Here is a 23,301-nt window from a genome sequence, read left to right on the forward strand (position 1 = left end):
AATAGCCGATGATTAATAAATCAATGTGCTCTAGGGGTGTCGTTAAACAAAACAAACTTTTTTCTTCTTTTTTTTTTTTTTTTTTTTTCTAACCCACTGTCCCGGACAGACAGTCCAGATAGCTGATGTGTCTGTTCAGGACAGCGTGCTTGAACTATAACTGGACACGAGCACGAAAATAACTATACATGAAATGAATATTACTGTGCCCTGTCATGCGTTCAGCGACAGCGAGAGACGCTAACGTTTGCGAACCTTGGGTCAAACACATGTATACATTTACCTGTTTTATTCACGTGACCGCGCTCAGGTAAACAGATTGAACTCCTGACACCAAAACATTGTCCCCGGGGAAGCTACATGAAATACTGTTTACGTGAGGTATGTGACAATTTTAGTGTACTAAGTTATTGTGACAAAGGCACAAACGTTTAAAACATGGCTTACATAAAAACATTTTCTTTTCTCTATTAAAAATCGTTGTTTGTATAGTTATATGTTATATAAGGGAAACAGTGCTGTGTACATGTGCGGGAAAAAAACCCTTGCTAAGATGTTCTATTATTGTTGACATTTTAATATACTCGTCGAAAAAAGAAACTGTTTCACAAATTGCCATAGACAGTATTTATAGTTTAAAGGTACATGTATTTCGTCCTATTTAGGAAGGTCGTATTTCACCAAATATTTACCATAATATGCGTTAATATACTCACGAGTAATACACCAAATCAAAATAAAGTTTTAAAAGTATGTTTAAAAATTTGTTTGTTGTTTAACATCACCACTAGAGCACGTTGATTAATTAATTAATCATCGGCTATTAAATGTCAAATATTTCGTAATTTTGACACAGTCTTAGGAAAAACCCTGGCGTAGGAAGCAGGGGAGGGGGGCCAAGGGGGCATGTGCCCCCCCTCCCCCCCCCCCCACTTTTCAGATATTTTGCTTTATATTTGCTTTATAATAGTGTAAAAGTGTGTAAATATAAAAGTGTGCGGCCCCCTCCCCCCACTTTTTGGCACCTTCCTACGCCATTGGACAAATGTCCATTAGGGTAGGACTTTCCTTTGGCACTGTCACGTATAAAGAACATTATAAATACTTATGGTAAATAGAGTTAGGGTTTGGGTTAGTGACAGTGCCAAAGGAAAGTCCTCCCTTCATTAGCAGCAAGAGATATTTTATTACCGTGACTATAGTTCTAAATTAAAATCACTGGCCCTAGATCCAGGCCCACGTACCTTTGGTCTTTCGTATAAAATACATTTTGAGCTACATCACTAACAGGAGTATGGCTAGAAACACACTGGATTTGATAAAAATTATAATTTAAGCAGAAAAGAAAGTAATGTGTAAGTTAATGGTTAGAAAATAAAACAGCAACAATAATAATAATATAATAATAATAATAATAATAATCATAATATATTATTATTATTATTATTATTATTATTATAAAGAAAAAAAAAGAGCTGTTAAATTCCGAATACATTTTGCACTGTTTAAAAACTAGGGTCATTTGCCTTTTAGTACCGAACCCAGTTACCTTTTAAAGTTCTGTCAGAAGCTATAAAACACCGCACTCCAAACTTGCACTGTAGTACGAGTTCATATCAAATAAAATATATTTATATCATGAGAGCTGTTCTGAATTATAACCGATAAGCGCTCGTGCACAGTTATGATTATTTTCACAAACGTACAAGTATCACTCTCCCCTTCACCTCTCTCTCTCTCTCTCTCTCTCTCTCTCTCTCTCTCTCTCTCTCTCTCTCTCTCTCTCTCTCTCTCTCTCTCTCTCTCTCACTCTTTCTCTCTCTCTCTCAGTCTCTGTCTCTCTTTATCTGTCTCTCTCTCTCTGTCTCTCCCCGCCCTCCCTCTCTCTCTCTCTCTCTCTCTCTCTCTCTCTCTCTCTCTCTCTCTCTCTCTCTCTCTTCCTCCCTCCCTATCTCTCTCCCTCTATCTCTCCCTCCCCCTCTCTCTCTCTCTCTCTCTCTCTCTCTCTCTCTCTCTCAGTCTCTGTCTCTCTTTATCTGTCTCTCTCTGAGTCTCCCCCTCTCTCTCTCTCTCCCTCCCTCCCTATCTCTCTCCCTTTATCTCCCCTCTCTCTCTCTCTATCTCTCTCTCTCTCTCTCTCTCTCTCTCTCTCTCTCTCTCTCTCTCTCTCTCTCTCTCTCTATATCTCTCGCTATATATATATATATATATATATATATATATATATATATCCATATATATATCTCCCCCCCCATCTCCCTCTCTCCCCCTCCCTCCCTCCCTCCCTCCCTCCTCCCCCCCCTCCCCCTCCCCCTCTCTCTCTCTGTCTGTCTGTCTGTCTGTATGTCTGTCTGTCTGTATGTATGTATGTATGCAAGTATGTCTGTCTGTCTGTCTTTCTCTGGTTTCTGTCTGTTTGTCTGTCTGTTACACGCGTGTAAGACATAAACAAGCTTCGTAAATTTGGCCCGTGGTCTTCAGAAGAAACCTGCTACATGTTCCGATTAGCAGCAGTGGACCTTTTATATGCACTTCCTCACAGACTGGATAGCTCATACCATGGCCTTTGATATATCAGTCGTGCGAGGACCTGGCTGGAACGGGGGTGGGTGGGAGACAATTGGTCCGTCGAGAAGGTCCGATCCTACAAGCGAAGCACCTCAGGCGAACGCTCTAGCCACTGAGCTGGATCCCGACACCCTCCCCTCACCCTCGGCATTATTAACGTTCGGTTTGTTTGCTCGTTAAAATGTTGATAATTTATGAACGGTCGCTTAACAGACTAGTGGGGTATCATAACTTTTTATCTGTTGAGTGTTCAATACTTGAGTCCGTAGACTTGCTGTAGACCTTTTTGATAATAAAGATGAATTGACGAAAGATCTGTAATTTCACGGCCATACATAGCATGAAATAAGTGAGGTGACAGTAGGCGCTTTTTCTTATTTATCTGGAGGCGCAACTGCCCCTTCAACCCTTCACGTGATGTCTAGTTTGGACATGAACAGCGTTACGCAATACTTGAAGGGTTCCTGAGCCATGTTTGCCTTAAATTGCAGGGTTTCTAGGATTGTTATAAAAATCCACTAGCCATCGGATCAGTGATTTTAAAAATTTACTAGCCATGATTAAAAATTCACTAGCCCTATTTTAAGTAAATACAGTTTTACTAATAGGAATAATTGGATATGTCATCTAAAGAAGGAGATAGAGCTTAAAAAACCTTAGGTTTCAGTTGGGGAAGGACAGGATATTCACATTTACAAAATAGACTTAAATTCAGCATTTGACCCAAAAAAATAATACCTCATTAGCCATCGGGTATGGCAATGGTAATTATTTACTAGCCCAACAATGAATATCACTAGCCATGTGAGTGGGGCTACCATAATCTAGAAACCCAACTTAAAATACATAATTTACTATATACCCGATACGCCTCCAACTAAAATCGCGTGTCAAAGCTTTGGAAATCACATGTGGTCCAAACTAAAAACGCATACATTTGTATTTTACTGATTGGTAGTTTTACGCTTCACTTTTTTTTTTTTGTCTGCGTTAGTAAGATCTGACATTCGCCAAAGACATTTCGTGTTCATGTGACCTTTCGTCTGAATAGGGCTATATCGAATGCACCAATCTGCTGGAGGTGTATACAAACTATGTTTTGATTGGCTGAATGAAAGATCATCGGAACACGGAATAACGCAGGCTTTGGTCAGATTTTCAAACCGAGATGATTGTTTATATCTTATTCAGTATATCAGACTCGCTGTTTGGAAAACAGTATTTATGTTTTTGTGTTTTCAGGTGGACTAGCCGAGCAGTATGGTAACCGAAAAGCATCCCTCCGAGGAACGGAACAGCGAAATACAAATTTCGACTGGTGTCAGCCTTCTCCGACAGATTGGTTTGGTCAGCGCAACTTCGTTTGTAGTCGGTACCATGATTGGTGAGTTTATGGTTATCTCAGCGTCGTTGTCTATCAGTATTACAGAACTGGTTAACGTTTAGCCAGCCGTTTTTCACTTAACGCTTGCAATCTATTTTGACTGGTTCCCGAAGTGGTCATTCTAGTTAATGTGTAGCGTAAAAAAAAAAATAATCCAGTCTAGCAAGCGTTAAAGTAAAGTTTGTTTTATTTAACGACGCCACTAGAGCACATTGATTTTTTATCTTATCATCGGCTATTGGACGTCAAACATATGGTCATTCTGACACTGTTTTTTTAAAAGGAAACCCGCTGTCGCCACATAGGCTACTCTTTTACGACAGGCAGCAAGGGATAGCACAAACCATGGCCTTTGTTGAACCATGGATCACTGGTCGGTGCAAGTGGTTTACACCTACCCATTGAGCCTTGCGGAGCACTCACTCAGGGTTTGGAGTCGGTATCTGGATTAAAAATCCCATGCCTCGACTGGGATTCGAACCCAGTATCTACCAGCCTGTAAACCGATGGCCTAACCACGACACCACCGAGGCCGGTTAGCAAGCGTTAAAGACAAACGACTGGTTGAACGTACCTAGACGTCCGTAGACTAGTGGTTAGGCGACGTCGGCTTTAAGACTAGTAAGCTCTGGATTCACATCTTAGTCTTGGTAAAAACTCAGAGTTAATCTTAAAGGGACATACCCTAGTTTTTTAACACTAAGGCATATGTTTGACTATTATAGCTGTTTTTGATAACTAAAATCATACTTTACTCAGATTTTATGGTTTAGATTATCAATTTCCGTACATTCGAAGTGTTTTTGGTCATCCTGTTGTTTTTAATATCACAAAATGCATTTCTCAAATTTTTAAAAACGCACGTGCGTCTGAGAAGTAACAGTTATGGAGTCGTGTTTTGGTCTATTTTTAGAAGGTATTTCACCATTTCAAAGTCACAGACTCATGTTTCACTCAGTTGTAACTTTATCCAAATGCGTTACAGATTTGTAGATTAACTAAACTTAGTGTTAATTTTCACGCGTTGAAACTAGGGTCTGTCTCTTTAATGGCTTCGTGTTTGGGGTCACCACAGCATCTATTTTTGCGGAGTTAAATTACAAGTATCAAACTATTCATTAACTGTACTACATTTAAACATTTTTTTATTCTGAGTGTGGTTGCAAATTTTAATTGCTTTCTCTATCTGACGTGGTTAGGCCATCGGTCAACAGGCTGGTACGTACTGGGTTCGGATCCCAGTCGAGGCATGGGATTTTTAATCCAGATACCGACTCCAAACCCTGAGTGAGTTCTTCGCAAGGCTCAATGGGTAGGTCAAAACACTTGCACCGACCAGTGATCCATAACTGGTTCAACAAAGGCCATGGTTTGTGCTATCCTGCCTGTGGGAAGCGCTAATAAAAGATCCCTTGCTGCTAATCGGAAAGAGTAGCCCATGAAGTGGCGACAGCGGGTTTCCTCTCAAAATCTGTGTGGTCCTTAACCATATGTCTGACGCCATATAACCGTAAATAAAATGTGTTGAGTGCGTCGTTAAATAAAACATTTCTTTCTTTCTCTATCTGATGGGTATTAAATTGTTATTACTCACATGGATACATTTCTTAGAAATAATTTCTAGAACGTCCATTATCTTTATAATATTATACATGTATACATCTGTCACATTTACAGAATGACGTGGGCGGGGCGTAGCCCAGTGGTACAGCGTTCGTTTGATGCGCGGTCGGTGTGGGATCGATCCCCGTCGGGGGGACCATTGGGCTATTTCTCGTTCCAGCCAGTGAACAGAACAGAACAGAACTTTATTACTCTCAGGCCGTTCCACAACGGCGTTAGAGGAACATACATAATAAATAGTATAAACGTGACAAGATGGTTTACAGGAGGATGAAATAATAACATATGATAATACATAATACATGCATTTACTTGTATATGATATTAATTGATGACTGGTATATCAAAGGCTGTGGTATGTACCCTGTCTGTGGGATGGTGCATATAAAAGATCCCTTGCTGCTAATCGGAAAGAGTAGCCCATGAAGTGGCGACAACGGGTTTCCTCTCTCAATATATGTGTGGTCTGACGCTATATAACCGTAAATAAAATGTGCTGAGTGCGTCGTTAAATAAAACATTTCTTTCTTTCTTTCTGCCACATTTACAGACCGATGTATTTACACTGATTTTTGTTTTCTGTTTAGGGTCCGGTATATTTGTCACTCCACAGTATGTTCTTCGATTCACTGGATCCGCCGGTTTGTGTCTCGTTATGTGGACAGTGGGTGGGATCATTTCACTGATGGGTAAGTAACCAATACTGAAAACACTGATACCAACCTCGAACTGCAACATGAGTCATGCACATTAGTCATTTATTATTAAAGGGACATTCCTGAGTTTGCTGCAATTTTCAAGATGTTATCGATTAACAGAGACTTTTTAACGATTGCAATTACATATCAAATATATTTTTCTGCGTAAAATATTAGTGGCTGTATATTAAACGTGTTTCTGATCGTTCTAATATTTGTACCAGGTTAAACTTAATTTTATTTCATAAAATATAATTGTTTCGTACGTACGAAATTATTTGAAGAAAAAAATTCCAGTTTGGGCTTCTCACAAATGTAAAGACGACCAGAAACACATGGAATATACAGACACTGATATTATAAACAAGAAAATATGTTTAATATGTAAGTTTAATCGTAGAAATATTTTAGTAGTCGGAAACATCTTACCATGCAGCAAACTCAGGAATGTCCCTTTAATAATTGCAACGATCAGCCAAATAAAAACTGTATATAGGCCTACAGTTATATCATATACTAATATTGCGTATTCTACTATTACTAGTATTTATTTAGCTCTTATTTTTATCTTATTTTTAAATTTATTTATTTTATACATATATTTACTTATTTTAAAGGCACTAGCTCATGTAAAATTCGCCAGCGTACATGCTGGGGGGGGGGAGAGATTAAATTAATTTTATAATTCATCCATCTATCCATGTTTTGTTTAATATATGAGGGACTAATGAACCATTCATTGCACTATATATCCATCCATTTATCTGTTATTTTATTGATTGATTGATTGATTCGTTCGTTTGTTCATTTATTCATTCATTCATTCATTCATTCATTCATTCATTTTTTCGTTTATTAGTTCGTTCGTTGGTCCGTCCGTCCTTCCTTCCTTCCTTCCTTCCATCCATCCATCCATCCATTAATTCATTCATCCATCCATCTGCCTATCCATCCATTCATCCATCCAACCATCCATTCATCCATCCATCCATTCATCCATCCATCCATCCAACCAACCAACCAACCAACCAACCAACCAACCAACCATCTATCCATATATCCATCCATCCATCCCTCCATCCACCCACCCACCCATATCCATCCATCCATCCATCCAACCAACCATCCATCCATCCATCCATCCATCCATCCATCCATCCATACATCCATTCCAGGAGCTCTAACATACGTGGAACTGGCCAGCGTGGTCCGGCAGTCTGGCGGAGAGTACGCGTTTTACTACAAGACGTTTGGGCCGCTGCCCGCCTTCATCTACGTCTTCACCGTAGAGGTCGCCATGTTTCCTGCCGGGGCCGCCGTCGGCTGTCTCACGTTCGCCGAGTATTTCAACTCCATGCTGTACGACTGCGGCTCGCCAGAGGTATCGAAAAAACTAGTGGCGGTTGCCGTAATAGGTCAGTGTAATTTGTGCTTTAAATCAATTAAAATACACCTGCGAAGTCACAGTATTGTCTCAACGCTCCATTATTTTTCAGTAATTGAGAGATGAAACCCTACTTAATTAACCCACCAAAATCACTAGTGTTAAACTCCATACTAACATATATTGGCATAAAATTATTATTTAGTGGTGTATTTTAAGATGGGGAGTATCCTCGTAACTCGGACATTCCCCTATACTTAATGTTCAAGCACGCTGTCCTCGGTACACACCTCAGCTATCTGGACTGTCTGTCTAGGACAGTGGGTTAGTGGTTAGTGAGATAAAAAAAAAAAATCGGTGTAGTGGTCTTACACCTACCCATTAAGTTGTTTAACTCGTTCTGGGTGAGAGCAGGTACGTGGACACGAACACAGAACCTACCATCCTTAAGTCTGATTGATTAACCACTACACTATGGAGAGATTCGTTTAAAGGGACTATTATAAGCCGAGTGTGTTGCAATTGTAACATGTATTTGTCTGAGTCTTTTTAACGACTATAATTACAGAATAAATACACTTTGTTTTTGATAATACCAGTGCCTTTGAACTGAATGTGGTTTTAGTCATCATTTCGTTTCAACTTATTTTCGTGCTTATATCCAATTAAGGTTCAAGCACGCTGTTCTGGGCATGCATATGAGTTATCTGGGCTGTCTTTCCAGGACAGTGGGTTAGTTGTTAATTGTTAATGGTTGGTGGGAGAGAAGAGGGTGTAGTGGTCTTACACCTACCCATTGAGTCGTTAAAACTCGCTCTGGTGGGGGTCGGTACCGAGCTGCGAACCCTGTACCTACCAGCCTTAAATCCGATGGCTTAACCACGACGCCACCGAGGCCGGTTTTTAGTCATCCTAACATTTGTAGCCACTCGGAATTCGTTTACTTATTGTTGTTATTTTAATGCGTTCTGGTTTACAATCTAATTAAAATTAGCTCCACTATCAAAACCTTACTTGCAGAATCCTGCCGGTGATTTAAAAATAATTTGAAAACATTCCGAATTATCCTGAGGGTATACGACATGTTTCGTGTGAATTACGAATGCCTTAAAACATGTTTTATTTTATAAAATAAATAATTTGTAATGTAAAACTGAAGACTGATTTAGTTTTTTTAAATTTTATAAATAAATAAATAATTTTTAATGTAAAATTGAAGACTGATAACCCACCCCGTACGTATTGGTATGGTTCGCTGTACTGCGGCCACTAAAATAGACTCGCCCGATATTTTTAGAACTTGTATGCTCCCAAATAACGTTGTAAAAGGCGAAGTGTGATTGGTCAATATTTAAATTATTATGTACAGACGAAATGTTACCTGGACATTGGGGACTACGCAGTGTTGTTAGTTTTAAATCACTGGCAGGATTCTGCAAGTAAGGTTTTGATTGGTGGACATGAGCTCCAACTGGCTGTCTTTAGATCCACATGTAATAGTGGAGCTAATTTTAATTAGATTGTCTGGTTTAGTGCCTAGTTCAAACTTTAAGGTATCATTTCCAAAGGACTCATATCAGAAATCGATATATTTATCATGTTGCTCCATTTTTATAGTAATTGCAGGATAAATATGCATAGCATCCAGTTATTTATCAATATGGAGATGCAGTTCAAATTCATACTTTCAATAATATAAATTTATAAAATTGTAGTAAAGGAAATAGTTTGAATGGGCATATAATTCAAGGTATTATATATACATTGTAGCTTTGAAGTCCTAGTTTCAAAACATAAAACTGGTTACTAAGTTTGGATAATCTACAGACATGTAACACTCTTGGATAAGGTTTCAATAAATTGAAACAAGAGTCTGTGACATTGAAACGGGAAAATACTCTTAAAAACATATTAGAGCTTTTCTTCATAACCGTTACCTCTCATAGGTACGTGTGTCTTTTAAAGGAACATTCCGGAGTTTGCTGCATTGTAAGATGTTTCCGACTAATAAAATATTTCTACGATTAAACTTACACATTAAATATATGTTCTTGTTTAGAATATCAGTGTCTGTATATTCAATGTGTTTCTGGTCGTCTTAATATTTGTAAGAAGACCAAACTGGATTTTATCTTCAAATAATTTCGTACGTACAAAAAAAGAAGAAGAAGATAGTTTAGAAAATAAAATGAAATTTAACCAAATACAAATATTAGGACGATCAGAAACACGTTTAATATACAGCCACTAATATTTTATGCAGAAAAATATATTTGGTATGCAATTACAATCGTTAAAAAGTCTGTGTTAGTCGATAACGTCTTAAAAATTGCAGAAAACTCAGGAATGTCCCTTTAAAATATGAAAACTGTATTTCGCGGTATTACAAACACCAGGATGACCAGAAACACTCGGAAGTACGGAAATTAATAATCTAAATAATAAAATCTAAGTAATGTCTGATTTCGATTATCAAAAACGGCTTTAACATTGAAACATACGTCATAGTGTTTAAAAACTAGAGTCAGTCACTTTAAATTTATTGATGTTTGTGTTTCACAGTGACGGTGATGGTCATCAACTGTTACAGCGTCTTACTTGCGTCACGATGTCAAGTTTTCTTCACGGCTGCAAAACTCATAGCGCTATTCATCATCATCATAGGGGGACTGGTCAAGATTGGACAAGGTACTGTGACCAGTGTCCAGTATTCAATGATCGCTTTGTTTATAATCATTATAGCTTGGGTGGTTAAGATTGGACACGGTGTTGTGCCCAGTGTGTAATAATATCACTATATATATATATATATATATATATGTCGCTTTCTTTATAATCACTTTGTTTATAATCATTATAGCTTGGGTGGTTAAGATTGGACACGGTGTTGTGCCCAGTGTGTAATAATATCACTATATATATATATATATATATATATGTCGCTTTCTTTATAATCACTTTGTTTATAATCATTATAGCTTGGGTGGTTAAGATTGGACACGGTGTTGTGCCCAGTGTGTAATAATATCACTATATATATATATATATATGTCGCTTTCTTTATAATCACTTTGTTTATAATCATTATAGCTTGGATGGTTAAGATTGGACACGGTGTTGTGCCCAGTGTGTAATAATATCACTATATATATATATATATATATGTCGCTTTCTTTATAATCACTTTGTTTATAATCATTATAGCTGGGATGGTTAAGATTGGACACGGTGTTGTGCCCAGTGTGTAATAATATCACTATATATATATATATATATATATGTCGCTTTCTTTATAATCACTTTGTTTATAATCATTATAGCTGGGATGGTTAAGATTGGACACGGTGTTGTGCCCAGTGTGTAATAATATCACTATATATATATATATATATATATATATATATGTCGCTTTCTTTATAATCACTTTGTTTATAATCATTATAGCTGGGATGGTTAAGATTGGACACGGTGTTGTGCCCAGTGTGTAATAATATCACTATATATATATATATATATATATGTCGCTTTCTTTATAATCACTTTGTTTATAATCATTATAGCTGGGATGGTTAAGATTGGACACGGTGTTGTGCCCAGTGTGTAATAATATCACTATATATATATATGTCGCTTTCTTTATAATCACTTTGTTTATAATCATTATAGCTGGGATGGTTACGGCAGGACAAGGTATTGTTTCCAATGTGCAATAATAGTTCTAAGCATTTTTTGTTCGTTTTTAGGGATCCAAGGTTTTTAGGGATCCAAAGTTTTTAGAGATCCAAGGTGTTTAGAGATCCAAGGTTTTTAGGGATCCAAGGTTTTTAGGGATCCAGAGGTTTTAGAGATCCAAGGTTTTTAGAGATCCAAGTGCCTTAGTGGCGGAGCCCTATTTTGATTTTTATGATTCTTCTTCTTGTTCTTTTTTTCTTCTTTTTTTTAGAGGGGTGGGAGGGTGTTATTGATACAAAATGAAAAGGTTTGCGAGGTATTTTGGTGGCTGTTTGTTTGTTGTTGTTTTTTGGTTGTTGGTGGTTTACTTCTTAACACAATAAAAGTACCGCGTTAACTATGTTTCGTGTTATACAACTGTTTTCCTTTGTCATCAGAATACATTCCTTAACTATGTTTCGTGTTATAGAACTGCTTTCCTTTGTCATCAGGATACATTCCTTAACTATGTTTCGTGTTATAGAACTGTTTTCCTTTGTCATCAGGATACATTCCGTAACTATGTTTCGTCAGTACAGAACTGTGTTCTTATATCACCAGGATACACCATGGAGTTATCTACGGGGTTTGACGGCACTGTAGCATCACCAGCGTCGGCGGCTCTTTCTCTATATTTCGCCATGTTTGCGTACGGAGGCTGGTAAAACGTTGTTTTTTTTCTTCTTTCTGTTCCAGTTATGTGTGTATGTGTATGTATAATAATTTATGTTTGTATGTATGTATGTGCGTAAGTATGTGTGCGTGCATGTGTGCATACCTGTATATATACATTGCTGTTTCTGAATGTTCTAGTTTTATGCCACAATACATTGGTTGACATCGGGGGGGGGGGGGGGGGGGGGGGGGGGGGGTGTGTGTGCGGTGGTGCATGTGCATTCATACGTTCTTCTTAACATAACTATTGCCATCATCTTCTGACATCAGTACACAAAGGAAACTTGGTATAAATACACCAAAATATGGTGTGTGCTTAAAGCTATTACCTTCTGTTAAATATATAATAATTCAGTGAACATTTTGGTAGAATTAGCACCATTAGTCACATATCATCATGACATACTTTCAAACTAAAGGTTCAAATACACTGGGTGCGTACTGAGTTCGCTGCACTTTTTAAGATGTTATTGACTAACAGAGACTTCTTAACAATTGTAATTACATATCAAATATGTTTTTCTGCATAAAATATTAGTGGCTGTATAGTAAACGTGTTTCTGATCGTTCTAATATTTGTACTAGGTTAAATTTCATTTTATTTCCTAAAAACGTTTTTTTTTTTCGTACGTACGAAATTATTTGAAGACAAAATCCAGTTTGGGCTTCTTACAAATATTAAGACAACCAGAAACACACTGAATATACAGACACTGATATTCTAAACAAGAAAATATATTTAATATGTACGTTTAATCGTAGAAATATTTTATTAGTCGGAAACATCTTACAATGTAGCTAACTCAGGAATGTCCCTTTAAGAGAAACATCTTACAATGTAGCTAACTCAGGAATGTCCCTTTAAGAGAAACATCTTACAATGTAGCTAACTCAGGAATGTCCCTTTAAGACTTATGTTGTTTGTGTGTCTTTAGTTTCCTTACGCACGTGATGTGTTTATATTTAATATCTTCCATATTACTACCCACGTAATTATATTTATCATGCATATTTTTATGTAGGTTTTATTTCGTTTATTTTAGATATGTATTGATCTTTCACGCATGACTGTGTTTTAGATAGCGCTATAGCGCTCCTCACCATTATCAGATATTGTAAATATGTACTTATTATATTTTGCTATTTTTATTATAAAGCTTATTAATTGTATAACTTAAAGCAATAAATAACTTGAATTTGAACTTGGATTGTTGCGTCTGATACATCTGTCGCATGATATTTAGGCATATAAACCATATACGTATATTTTATCTCGCAATCACTGTATACATTGGCAAGATATGATGACGAGATAAATCTCTATATTTTCGGTCATTGACCAAAAATATAGGTCACGTGACATAAGCCCGACTCGACTGAGTATTTCAGAGCCTCGCTGCATTCGCCATTCTAATTTTCGCAGGATAAAGCCGATATCTTAAGACAGTAACCAGTTATTCCCTATTTATTGCCGCTGGCCGCATGCGTTTTGCAGAGGTACGCATCCAATCTAGACGTTCTCACTGGCACTAATGCATTTTGATTTGTTTTTATCCGCATCGCACGCACGCGCCGCGTCCAGTCTATAATAATGAGCCTTTAGCCTTGAATTTCCAAAAGACGCACGAACCTTGCACTGAACAGTTAAAAACAGTGCTCTCGTATTCTTACATGAAAACTATGAATATTAGTACAACATGAACTAGAACCACAGGAAGATAGTGTTGGTTATATCTTTAATATGTTTCATCTTATTTCAATAATGTGTATTTTCAGGAATAATATATACTATCTTCTAGAGTTATATCTTAATGTTTTATTTTATTTCAATAATGTGTATCTTCAGGAATAATATATACTATCTTCTAGAGATATATCTTAATGTTTTATTTTATTTCAATAATGTGTATTTTCAGGAATAATATATACTATCTTCTTGAAGAAGTTAAAAATCCACGAAGGTAATGTTTTTTACTATATTATATTTAAATTTTTTAACCATCTGGTGAATGTCTGGGTGTGTCGTATATATCTCCAGTTGCGTATTAATTGCTAAATGACTATATCGGAAAGCGACATAAAGAATATAAAGATTTTGTGTAGGTCCACGCCACAGCCAGTATGCATTTGAACGCTTAAACTCATAAAATTGAACTTTAGCAAGGCAAATAACTCTTGTTAGGGTAAAGTTTTTCAATTAAGCTTCACAATAACATTTAATGGTACATAACTTATAACATCATACAATTTCAGCTATTTAAATCAAATAATAAGGATACTGTGACTGTTTATGTTGATTACATGAGATTTTATTTCCCAAAAATTCCAAGAGGGGGTACCCCCAAATAAAGGTCAATATCTCAGCCTGCACTAAATTGCCGCAATGTCATCATTGGTTTCATAATCTACAGACTCAGATGAACATTTTGATATATAATAACAAATGTTGTAACGCCGGTTGCACCCCTTCCAAAAATATCGGTCTCAGGTGCTCTATTAATACGAGTACTGCATGTGTGGCCATTAGATACCATTTATCTTACAACGAGTTGTTTCAAAACGTATCTAACGAGTGAAAGCGAGACCGTTTTCTAAGATAAATAGCATCTAACGGAAACGAATGTCGTATTCTATGTCTTACATATCTAAAAACAAAAAAAATCCAAACCAAACAAACCCCCCAAAACAGCAAAAAATAACAACAAACAAAGGTTTAAATTAAATTTAAACGTCTTTTCTAAATATACCTTATTTATGGCCCTAGCACTTGTAATTAACCAATGCTTGACATTAAAATCGGTTTTACGTTAATTTATACGTCACAGAGCAATCAATTTCCATAGTGCTTTTTTTGTGCATTGGGTGGTATAGAATTTGAGACCAGGGCCCCGATCCACGAAGCAATCTTATCGCTAGGGTCGCCTTAAGTACATATCTACTTTATGCACGTAAGGTGGTCTGAGCGCTAAGATTGCTTCGTGTAACTGGGCCCTAGTAATCACTTAGGAGCAGTCTGTTTTATGTCCTTAAATTGTTATCACACTTATGTGTTATTAGTATGTGTTTTAAAAAATATATGTTCTCACCAACGGGTGCATAAGAAAAATGGCATAAGGCTAGAGGACACCCATATGAGCTAGCAGAGTACAAACAAAATGTAAACTGGGTTTTTTTCTTGTTGATTTTGTTTGTTTGTTTCAGAAACATTATGCTAGCTAGTGTGGGCGGTACGGCCTTGACCACCAATCCACCATGATTTAAACTGTTTAGTATTTTGTTTGTTTGTTTCAGAAACATTGTGCTGGCCAGTGTGGGCGGGACGGCCTTGACCACCTTAGTGTATGTACTGACCAACATCTCCTATCTCGCCGTCCTCAGCAAGCGACAGATCTTTAGTTCAAAGGCTGTAGCCGCGGTACGTCATTTTAGTCGTCTGCTCGCTAATATTAGTATCAGGGTCGTATGTAGTGGTGGCAGGTGGTGGTTTGTTTCCCTACTACGAAAACCCCATGAAAACATTCTGTTTTTTAAAGTTTAAAAGTATCCAGTTTTTAAGTTTAAAAGTATTCAGTACCCAGATCCTATATTAACATAGGCGAGAGAAGGGGGGGGGGGGGGGTGGAGTAAGGGAAGGCTTGGATGGGGTGACACTGCCCCTTAAATCTAAAGATAATGCACCCCCCGTTGAAGGACGAATTATGATATATACAAGAAATTGATCCATCCAGTTGCTTACATCTTCCGACGACAATGCATTATATTACTTTTACTGTGAACAGGTTCTTGGGTTTTGGGTTTTTTGTTTACAACCCCCTCTGTCTATTCCAATCCTGGTCGTAATAATTCGTCTAATACAGCCACAGTTCGCCGTGTTTTCACAGTGGTATACTGTGCACAGGATTTGTGACAGCCTACCACATCAATTTCAATACTAAACATATGCGAACTATTTTGATTGGTTCCCTAACTGATTATTCGGTTTAAAGGGACAGACCCTAGCCCCAACCCGTGAAAATTAACACTAAGTTTAGTTAATCTACAAATCTGTAATACATTTGGATAAAGTTACAATTGTGTGAAACATGAGTCTGTGACTTTGAAATGGTGAAATACCCTCTAAAAATAGATTAAAACTCAACTCCATATCTGTTACTTCTCAGACGCACGTGCGTTTTTAAAAATATGAGAAATGCATTTTGTGATATTAAAAACACTAGAAAGACCAAAAACACTTCAAATGTACGGAAATTGATAACCTAAACCATAACATCTAAGTAAAGTATGATTTCAGTTATCAAAAACGGCTATAATCGTAAAAAATATACCTTAGTGTTTCAAAACTAGGGTATGTTCCTTTAAAGGGACATTCCCGAGTTTGCTGCAATTTTAAAGATGTTATCGACTAACAGAGACTTTTTAACGATTGTAATTATATATGAAATATATTTTTCTGTATAACATATTAGTGGCTGTATATTAAATGTGTTTCTGATCGTTCTACCGGCCTCGGTGGCGTCGTGGCAGGCCATCGGTCTACAGACTGGTAGGTACTGGGTTCAGATCCCAGTCGAGGCATGGAATTTTTAATCCAGATACCGACTCCAAACCCTGAGTGAGTGCTCCGCAAGGCTCAATGGGTAGGTGTAAACCACTTGCACCGACCAGTGATCCATAACTGGTTCAACAAAGGCCATGGTTTGTGCTATCCTGCCTGTGGGAAGCGCCAATAGAAGATCCCTTGCTGCCTGTCGTAAAAAGAGTAGCCTATGTGGCGACAGCGGGTTTCCTCTAAAAAAATCTGTGTGGTCCTTAACCATGTCTGACGCCATATAACCGTAATTAAAATGTGATGAGTGCGTCGTTAAATAAAACACTTCTTTCTTTCTTTCTTTCTGATCGTTCTAATATTTGTAATAGGTTAAATTTCATTATTTTCCTAGAATATGTTTTTTTCGTACGTACGAAATTATTTGAAGACAAACTTCAGTTTGGGCTTCTTACAAATATTAAGACGACCAGAAACACCTAGAATATACAGACACTGATATTCTAAACAAGTTAATATATTTAATATGTAAGTTTAATCGTAGAAATATTTAATTAGTCGGAAACATCTTACAATGCAGCAAACTCAGGAATGTTCCTTTAATGTATAGTATTAAAACTAGGATAGCAAGCGTTATCGACAAACGGTTGGCTGAACTTGCGCCTGGCTACGCCAATATGCGTTTGTGGTGGTAACGCAGGAGTGTGTGCAGATAGGGGGATGGATGTCGACCCTTTACTCCAAGCAAATTTTTTTTTCGGGGGAGCATGACCAGACCCACCTCTGCACAGTTTCCAGCACACTCACCTTTAGCTCTAGTTTTGTCAAAACATTGCCTTCCTTTCCTTTCTCTGTAGTTCTAATATAAGGCTGTAAGAGTTATCTCCCATATTTATTTCTATTCAGAAAAAAACATCAACTATTTACGCTGATTGTTGCACGATTTGTTCAGTATATAGGAGCGATTATTGACAATATACCGTTATATGTTTTTTCCTGTTATCTGTTTTTAGTTCATATATCATTCTAAATCTATTAAGACATTTAATAACAAAACTACATACATGTACATATTATATTTTAGAAGGAACATCACAATGTGATAAAAATAAATATCTTGAAATTATGTTCTTTACATGGTAGAAAATAATGTTTTCGGAAACAAAATGGCGGTAGAGAATGCAATAGCCACCATCCCTAGATGGCTCGGACAACACCATCTCCCCCACCCTCAACCCCCACATAGTACTTCAAATTTCCATCCTGTGGGTGTATACATTTTCAGTGATAATAATGCTGACAATTTTATAGTATTGTATCCAACCTGGTTTTCATAAAATATGTAGCAGGTCGTCGAAAGTCGCAGACGAAAGAAACTTTTTTATGAAAACACTGTGACTGTTTTTTGTTTGTTTGTTTGTTTGGGTTTTTTGTGTTGTTTTTGTGGGGTTTTTTTTCAATAAAACAAATATTCTTTTGTCTGTGTCTTATTACACATTTTAGGAAAACCAGACTTTAGACTAGTAGGAATTTCAGGCTAATTGGCTTCAATAAACACTATGAATTGGTTGAATATCATAACATGATGTCATGCGATGTCTTTGCCAGACGTGGGCGAATGAGGTGCTTGGCAAGGCCGCCATCATCATCCCCATCTCCGTGTTGATGTCCACCTTCGGCTCCGTCAGCGGTGGAATCACAGCCAGCACCAGGTATACATATTACTTACTTACTTAATCCGCTCCACCGATCTTCTCCAGGTCTCCTTGGGTCTCCCCTTCATTCTCCTGCCACCAGGGGTCCAGCGCATGGTCACTCTTGGGATGAATGTCAGTGGCATTCTGCATGTATACATATAGCCACTCTTAAAGATGCTATATCTCTATATCTTTTAGATTTAGGTCAGGTAAAAAATAAAATGTATTAACTTGGCATAAGCGGACTCAATCGAGCTACTGATTTCTTAGCAATGTAATACAAAACATGGCGAAATATTTTGTTGCTTTTGTTTTTTGTTTATTTGGTGTGGGTTTGTTTTTTGTGTGTGTTTGTGGCGGGGTTTTTTTTTTTAATTTTTTGTTTTTTTTTTGGGGGGGGGCGTTGTGGAGGGTGTGTGTATATGTATTTGGGGGTTGGGTTTTATTTTTTTTGCAACAAGGCAGCAACGTATTTAACACGATGTTACCGAAAATTGACAATCGGCCAACAGTCGTATTTGATTTACACCCTTCCCAAAATATATCCTTTATCTGCTCCTGAATTTTGTGTTTATTTGTGTATTGTCTAGTATAACCTATGTTAATTTGAATTCTGTGTTCAAGGACGTCATTCGCTGCGGCACGAGACGGAGTCTTCCCACAATTCATGTCGTACATCAACGTCCGGTATTACACACCCATTGTTCCTATCCTATTCAGGGTACACAAAATTACTTTTTTCATATTATTTTCACTTATAAAATTAATTATAAATTAATTATAGATAGATAGATAGATAGATAGATAGATAGATAGATAGATAGATAGATAGAATACTAAACGAGCTTGCCTGTCATACCAATTTTATGAAATGAGTTAACAGTTTTGGTATCTGACGAGCGGACGCGAGTCAGATATTAACACTGTTCACGAGTTTTATAAAAATGGTGTGACAGGCAAGCTAGTTTAGTATTTTATTTATTACAAGCCAACTACAAACTAGCCACAACGCAGAAGTAAGCAGATGTCGAGACCTACTACGCGTTATTTTTCTACGAATTGGGTCAGCAAGTGAACTACATCACGCTCACGTCACGCCAGTATTACACTAGTTAGATATTGCGTGATTGTTATGTCATGGGCAATATCTTACACTGGTGTATAATAAATGTCATGATTAAATAAATCATATTATTATTTAATTATTTTACAATTGCATATCATATGGTGTGATATGATTTTTTAAAAGTTAAATTAAAAATGAAATATGATTTACAGAGACATTCAATGTTACATTTATATGAGTTTATATACTGAAGAAGAAAAATGTGTTATTCCGATTTAAGTTTTTTTCTCCTTTGCATTTGTTTGCTGTTGCTGTTGTTGTTGTTGTTATAGTTGTTGTTTGCTTTGTTGTTGTGTTTTTTGTGGGGTGTGGGGTGTTTTGGGGCGTTTTTGTTTTTTGTCGTTGTTGTTGGGTTTTGTTGTTTTTTTGCTTTAAAAAGGAGGAATTTGAATTGAGTGTGTAATCATATCATTGCTTGGTATAAATAAATTTCCTATGGATATAATTTTGAATATGATAATAGTTATGTGTAACGAATCGTCATTGCAAGTCTCTACGTGTGAACGCACCTTTAGTAATAATTGTTTGTTTCTTGACGCAGACGATGATGGCGATCTTCATGGTGGCACAGGGGAGCATCACCACCCTGATCAGCTTCATGACCTTCCTCGTGTGGTTCTTCACGGGCACGTGTGCCCTCTGTGTTATCATTCTCCGATTCAGGGCCAAGAACGATCCAGAAAGAATAAAGGTATATAGCAGTGCTGGACTCGAGAATTTGTTTCAACGGGGAAGGGCAAGTTTTAAAGGAAGGGAATGTTTTATTTAACGACGCACTCAACACATTTTGTTTACGGTTATATGGCGTCAGACATATGGTTTAAAAGGACCACACAGATATATTTAGAGAAAACCCGTTGTCACCACTTCATGGGCTACTCTTTTCGATTAGCAGCAAGGGATCTTTTGTATGTACCATCCCACAGACAGGATAGTACATACCACGGTCTTTGATATACCAGTTGTGGTGCACTGGCTGGAGCGAAAAATAGCCCAATGGGCCCATCGACGGGGATTGATCCTGCAAGTTAAAAGGACATTACCATCATCGGAAAATAATCGTTTAATAGTTTCAGTATTGTTTAACAAAAATCTATTTTGGAGAAACTTGAATGTCCTATATAATTGTTTGAAGAAGACTAGTTCCCTAAGATGCTCTCGAAATCCACCCGCAATTGAAACTTGAATATATCGGGGGTTTTCTTTCTTTCTTTTTGTTTTCTTTTTTCTTCTTTTAATTTTACATGTAAAAATATTAGCCTTTGCGGTTTCCAGAGATGTCATTAAACATCCATTCATTTTGTCTCGACTGGAGAAAATTTGAAAAGCTATTTACGTTTTTCAACGAGTCCAAAAGTCAAAGGGTATGGTCGGTACCATCATCCCTAAAGATGGAAAATAGATGGTAGTATTGCGGCACTCAGAGGTTTGTTTTTAAGGTTAAATACCCGTTCCATAACCATACTTCATTTGTCCAGCTCTCTCGTAAAGTTTTGAAAACTAGATATCCTGAAATGCAATTTTCTGCATTCTACAAGTAAAATTCTTCTCTGCCTTAAGATTTACCACCAATAATATTTTTGATTCGCCTGCGTTAGCTGTGTGTCCTTCAATGAATGAATGAATGAATGAATGAATGTTTAACGACACCCAGCACGAAAATACATCGGCTATTGGGTGTCAAACTATGGTAATGCAAACAAATAAGGTGATGATCAACATCAATATAAAAATTCAAGATTTAAATAAAAACAGTGTAAAGAACTGTGCAAAAATACAAATACAAATATCACAAATAGATACTGACTTTTACTCAAAACTTCAATTTGTGATGTATTGGCCATTCTCAAAGAGAATGTTACACCCCTGCACCACGGTGAGGTTACAGCACGCGCAGGGGTGTCATTCAATGATGTTAATGATTTTCCATATCTAAGGTCTTTTAATGTATTATGAACACTTTCCCCAACCTCCTGAAGGAATCGATTATTAAACTTTGAGTCTAGTTCAAGAGACTGTGAGTATTGTCATTTAATTTTATTTCAACTTATTTTCGTGCTTATATCCAATTAAGGTTCAAGCACGCTGTCCTGGGCACATACCTCATTTATTTGGGCTGTCTGTCCAGGACCGTGGGTTAGTTGTTAGTGGTTAGTGAAAGAGAAGAGGGTGTAGTAGTCGTTAAAACTCACTCTGGGTGGGAGCCGGTACCGGGATGCGAGCTCTGTACCTACCAGCCTTACGTCCGATGGCTCAACCACGACACCACCGACGCCGGTAACTATACGATCGCAGCTAATCACGTGTTTATGTTTATTGCAGATTCCTATTGTGATTCCTGTTTTGTTTCTTCTCATATGCATTTTCCTCCTCGTCACGCCCATTGTTCAAGATCCTAAGTTGGAGTTCCTCTACGCAGTCATATTCTGCTTGGGGTCAACTTTAATCTACATACCCTTGGTGCACTACAAAGTCAAGCCAAAAATCTTAGGTGAGAATAGTGTAGTGATAAATTCGCTCTAAACGTCTTCTTTGTTTGTCCATACAGCTTGTATTTGAGGATCTAACACTCTTGACTTCTTTCCCCCGGGTCTGTAATGCCTATGGTTTCCTTTTACTTCTTGACGAATAATGCGAGGGTTCAGATTGTTTAAAATCCATTTTTTTTACAAAGATAGTATGTTCTTCTAAATAACATTAACAACATAGCAATGATACAATTGTTCTTGGGACTTGGAGCTTAATTCCAATACCTAAAGCAGCTGTCTCACCACCACCACCATGTTTCGTTTAGAAGTGCTCTTTTTGACCAATTGAAGAAAACCTTTATTATTCTGCCGCGATTCTTGTTTGGTTTTGCTTGGTCTTTTGAGGCTTTTTCTGTCCCCATCCCTGGTTATTATGGCTAGGTACTGCACTGAATTAACGATGACAATGTTTTTGCCTTCACAGAAAAGCTAGAAATGTGGCTTCAACTGATATGGGAGGTAGCCCCACCGAGCCAAAAGAAAGAGACCTGGTGATCGACTTCTATGTGTATACTGTCTGTAGATCTGAGTGGTGGAGAGAAAACAATACATTCTGGACTATGCAAAGATAAATAATAATATTCTGGACGCACATTATCAAATATATATATTTACTTGTCCATCCACAATTATTAGGATACTATTTGTGTTGTTATCGCGAACGTTAGCGTTGTTCACTGTCGCTGAACGAAGATGGGTAATGCATGGGCGTACATAGGGGGGTTCGATGGGTTCGACCGACCCCCCCCCCCCCCGAAATTGCTTTTTTTATAATTTAATATATCTGACATTATTATATTTACTCAACATAGAAATATATGCCCAATATCTCTGCAATCTATTTTGGAACCCCCCCTTTTCGAAACTCAACATAGAAATATATGTCCAATATCTCTGCAATCTATTTTGGAACCCCCCTTTTCAAAATCCTATGTACGCCCATGTAATGGTAACCAAATACTGGTTAAAGCAAAGCCGTCGTTTCTTTTGACACTCATAATAACAGTCTCCCGAGAGAAATGTGCTTGCGTTCAGTGATAGCGAGTAACGCTAACGTTTCGATGCGATTGGTTCCTGATGTGGTCGTTTGCTTTAACGTGAAGCGCGTAAACCCGTCTAGCCCCCCCCCCCCCCCCCCCCCCCCCGTAATCTGTGAAATCCACTCTACAAACAAACAAAAACAAAAAAGGATCTCAATGCAGAGCACTTTGAAACAAAACCCAATGCTCGGCTAAAATCAATTACTGCAAACATACTGAACCGCAAAAGAAAGAAAGAAAGAAATGTTTTATTTAACAACGCACTCAACACATTTTATTTACGGTTATATGGCGTCAAACATATGGTGAAGAACCACACAG

General features: G+C 37.4%; 1 protein-coding gene across 1 annotated transcript; it reads left to right on the forward strand.

The window, feature by feature from the left end:
* The first annotated feature begins 307 nt into the window (after positions 1–307).
* LOC121382030 (b(0,+)-type amino acid transporter 1-like) lies at positions 308–22,762 on the forward strand. The gene is made up of 13 exons (XM_041511496.1): positions 308–381; positions 3,811–3,952; positions 6,163–6,264; positions 7,449–7,688; positions 10,220–10,345; positions 11,930–12,029; positions 13,960–14,004; positions 15,335–15,458; positions 18,198–18,301; positions 18,911–19,007; positions 19,954–20,103; positions 21,735–21,903; positions 22,365–22,762. The coding sequence occupies exons 2-13, from the start codon at positions 3,829–3,831 to the stop codon at positions 22,433–22,435; spliced, it is 1,452 nt and encodes a 483-aa protein (XP_041367430.1). The 5' UTR covers positions 308–381; positions 3,811–3,828; the 3' UTR covers positions 22,436–22,762.
* The last annotated feature ends 539 nt before the right edge of the window (positions 22,763–23,301 follow it).

Source organism: Gigantopelta aegis, chromosome 9, assembly GCF_016097555.1.
Source record: "Gigantopelta aegis isolate Gae_Host chromosome 9, Gae_host_genome, whole genome shotgun sequence".
Taxonomy (NCBI): Eukaryota; Metazoa; Mollusca; class Gastropoda; order Neomphalida; family Peltospiridae; genus Gigantopelta; species Gigantopelta aegis.

Bases quoted from the DNA above. Each gene is read 5' to 3' on its own strand.
- LOC121382030 (XM_041511496.1), top strand. From the start codon at position 3,829: ATGGTAACCGAAAAGCATCCCTCCGAGGAACGGAACAGCGAAATACAA. The intron at 3,953-6,162 runs GTGAGTTTATGG...TTTTCTGTTTAG, and splicing joins TGTAGTCGGTACCATGATTG to GGTCCGGTATATTTGTCACT. The intron at 15,459-18,197 runs GTACGTCATTTT...TGTCTTTGCCAG, and splicing joins GTTCAAAGGCTGTAGCCGCG to ACGTGGGCGAATGAGGTGCT.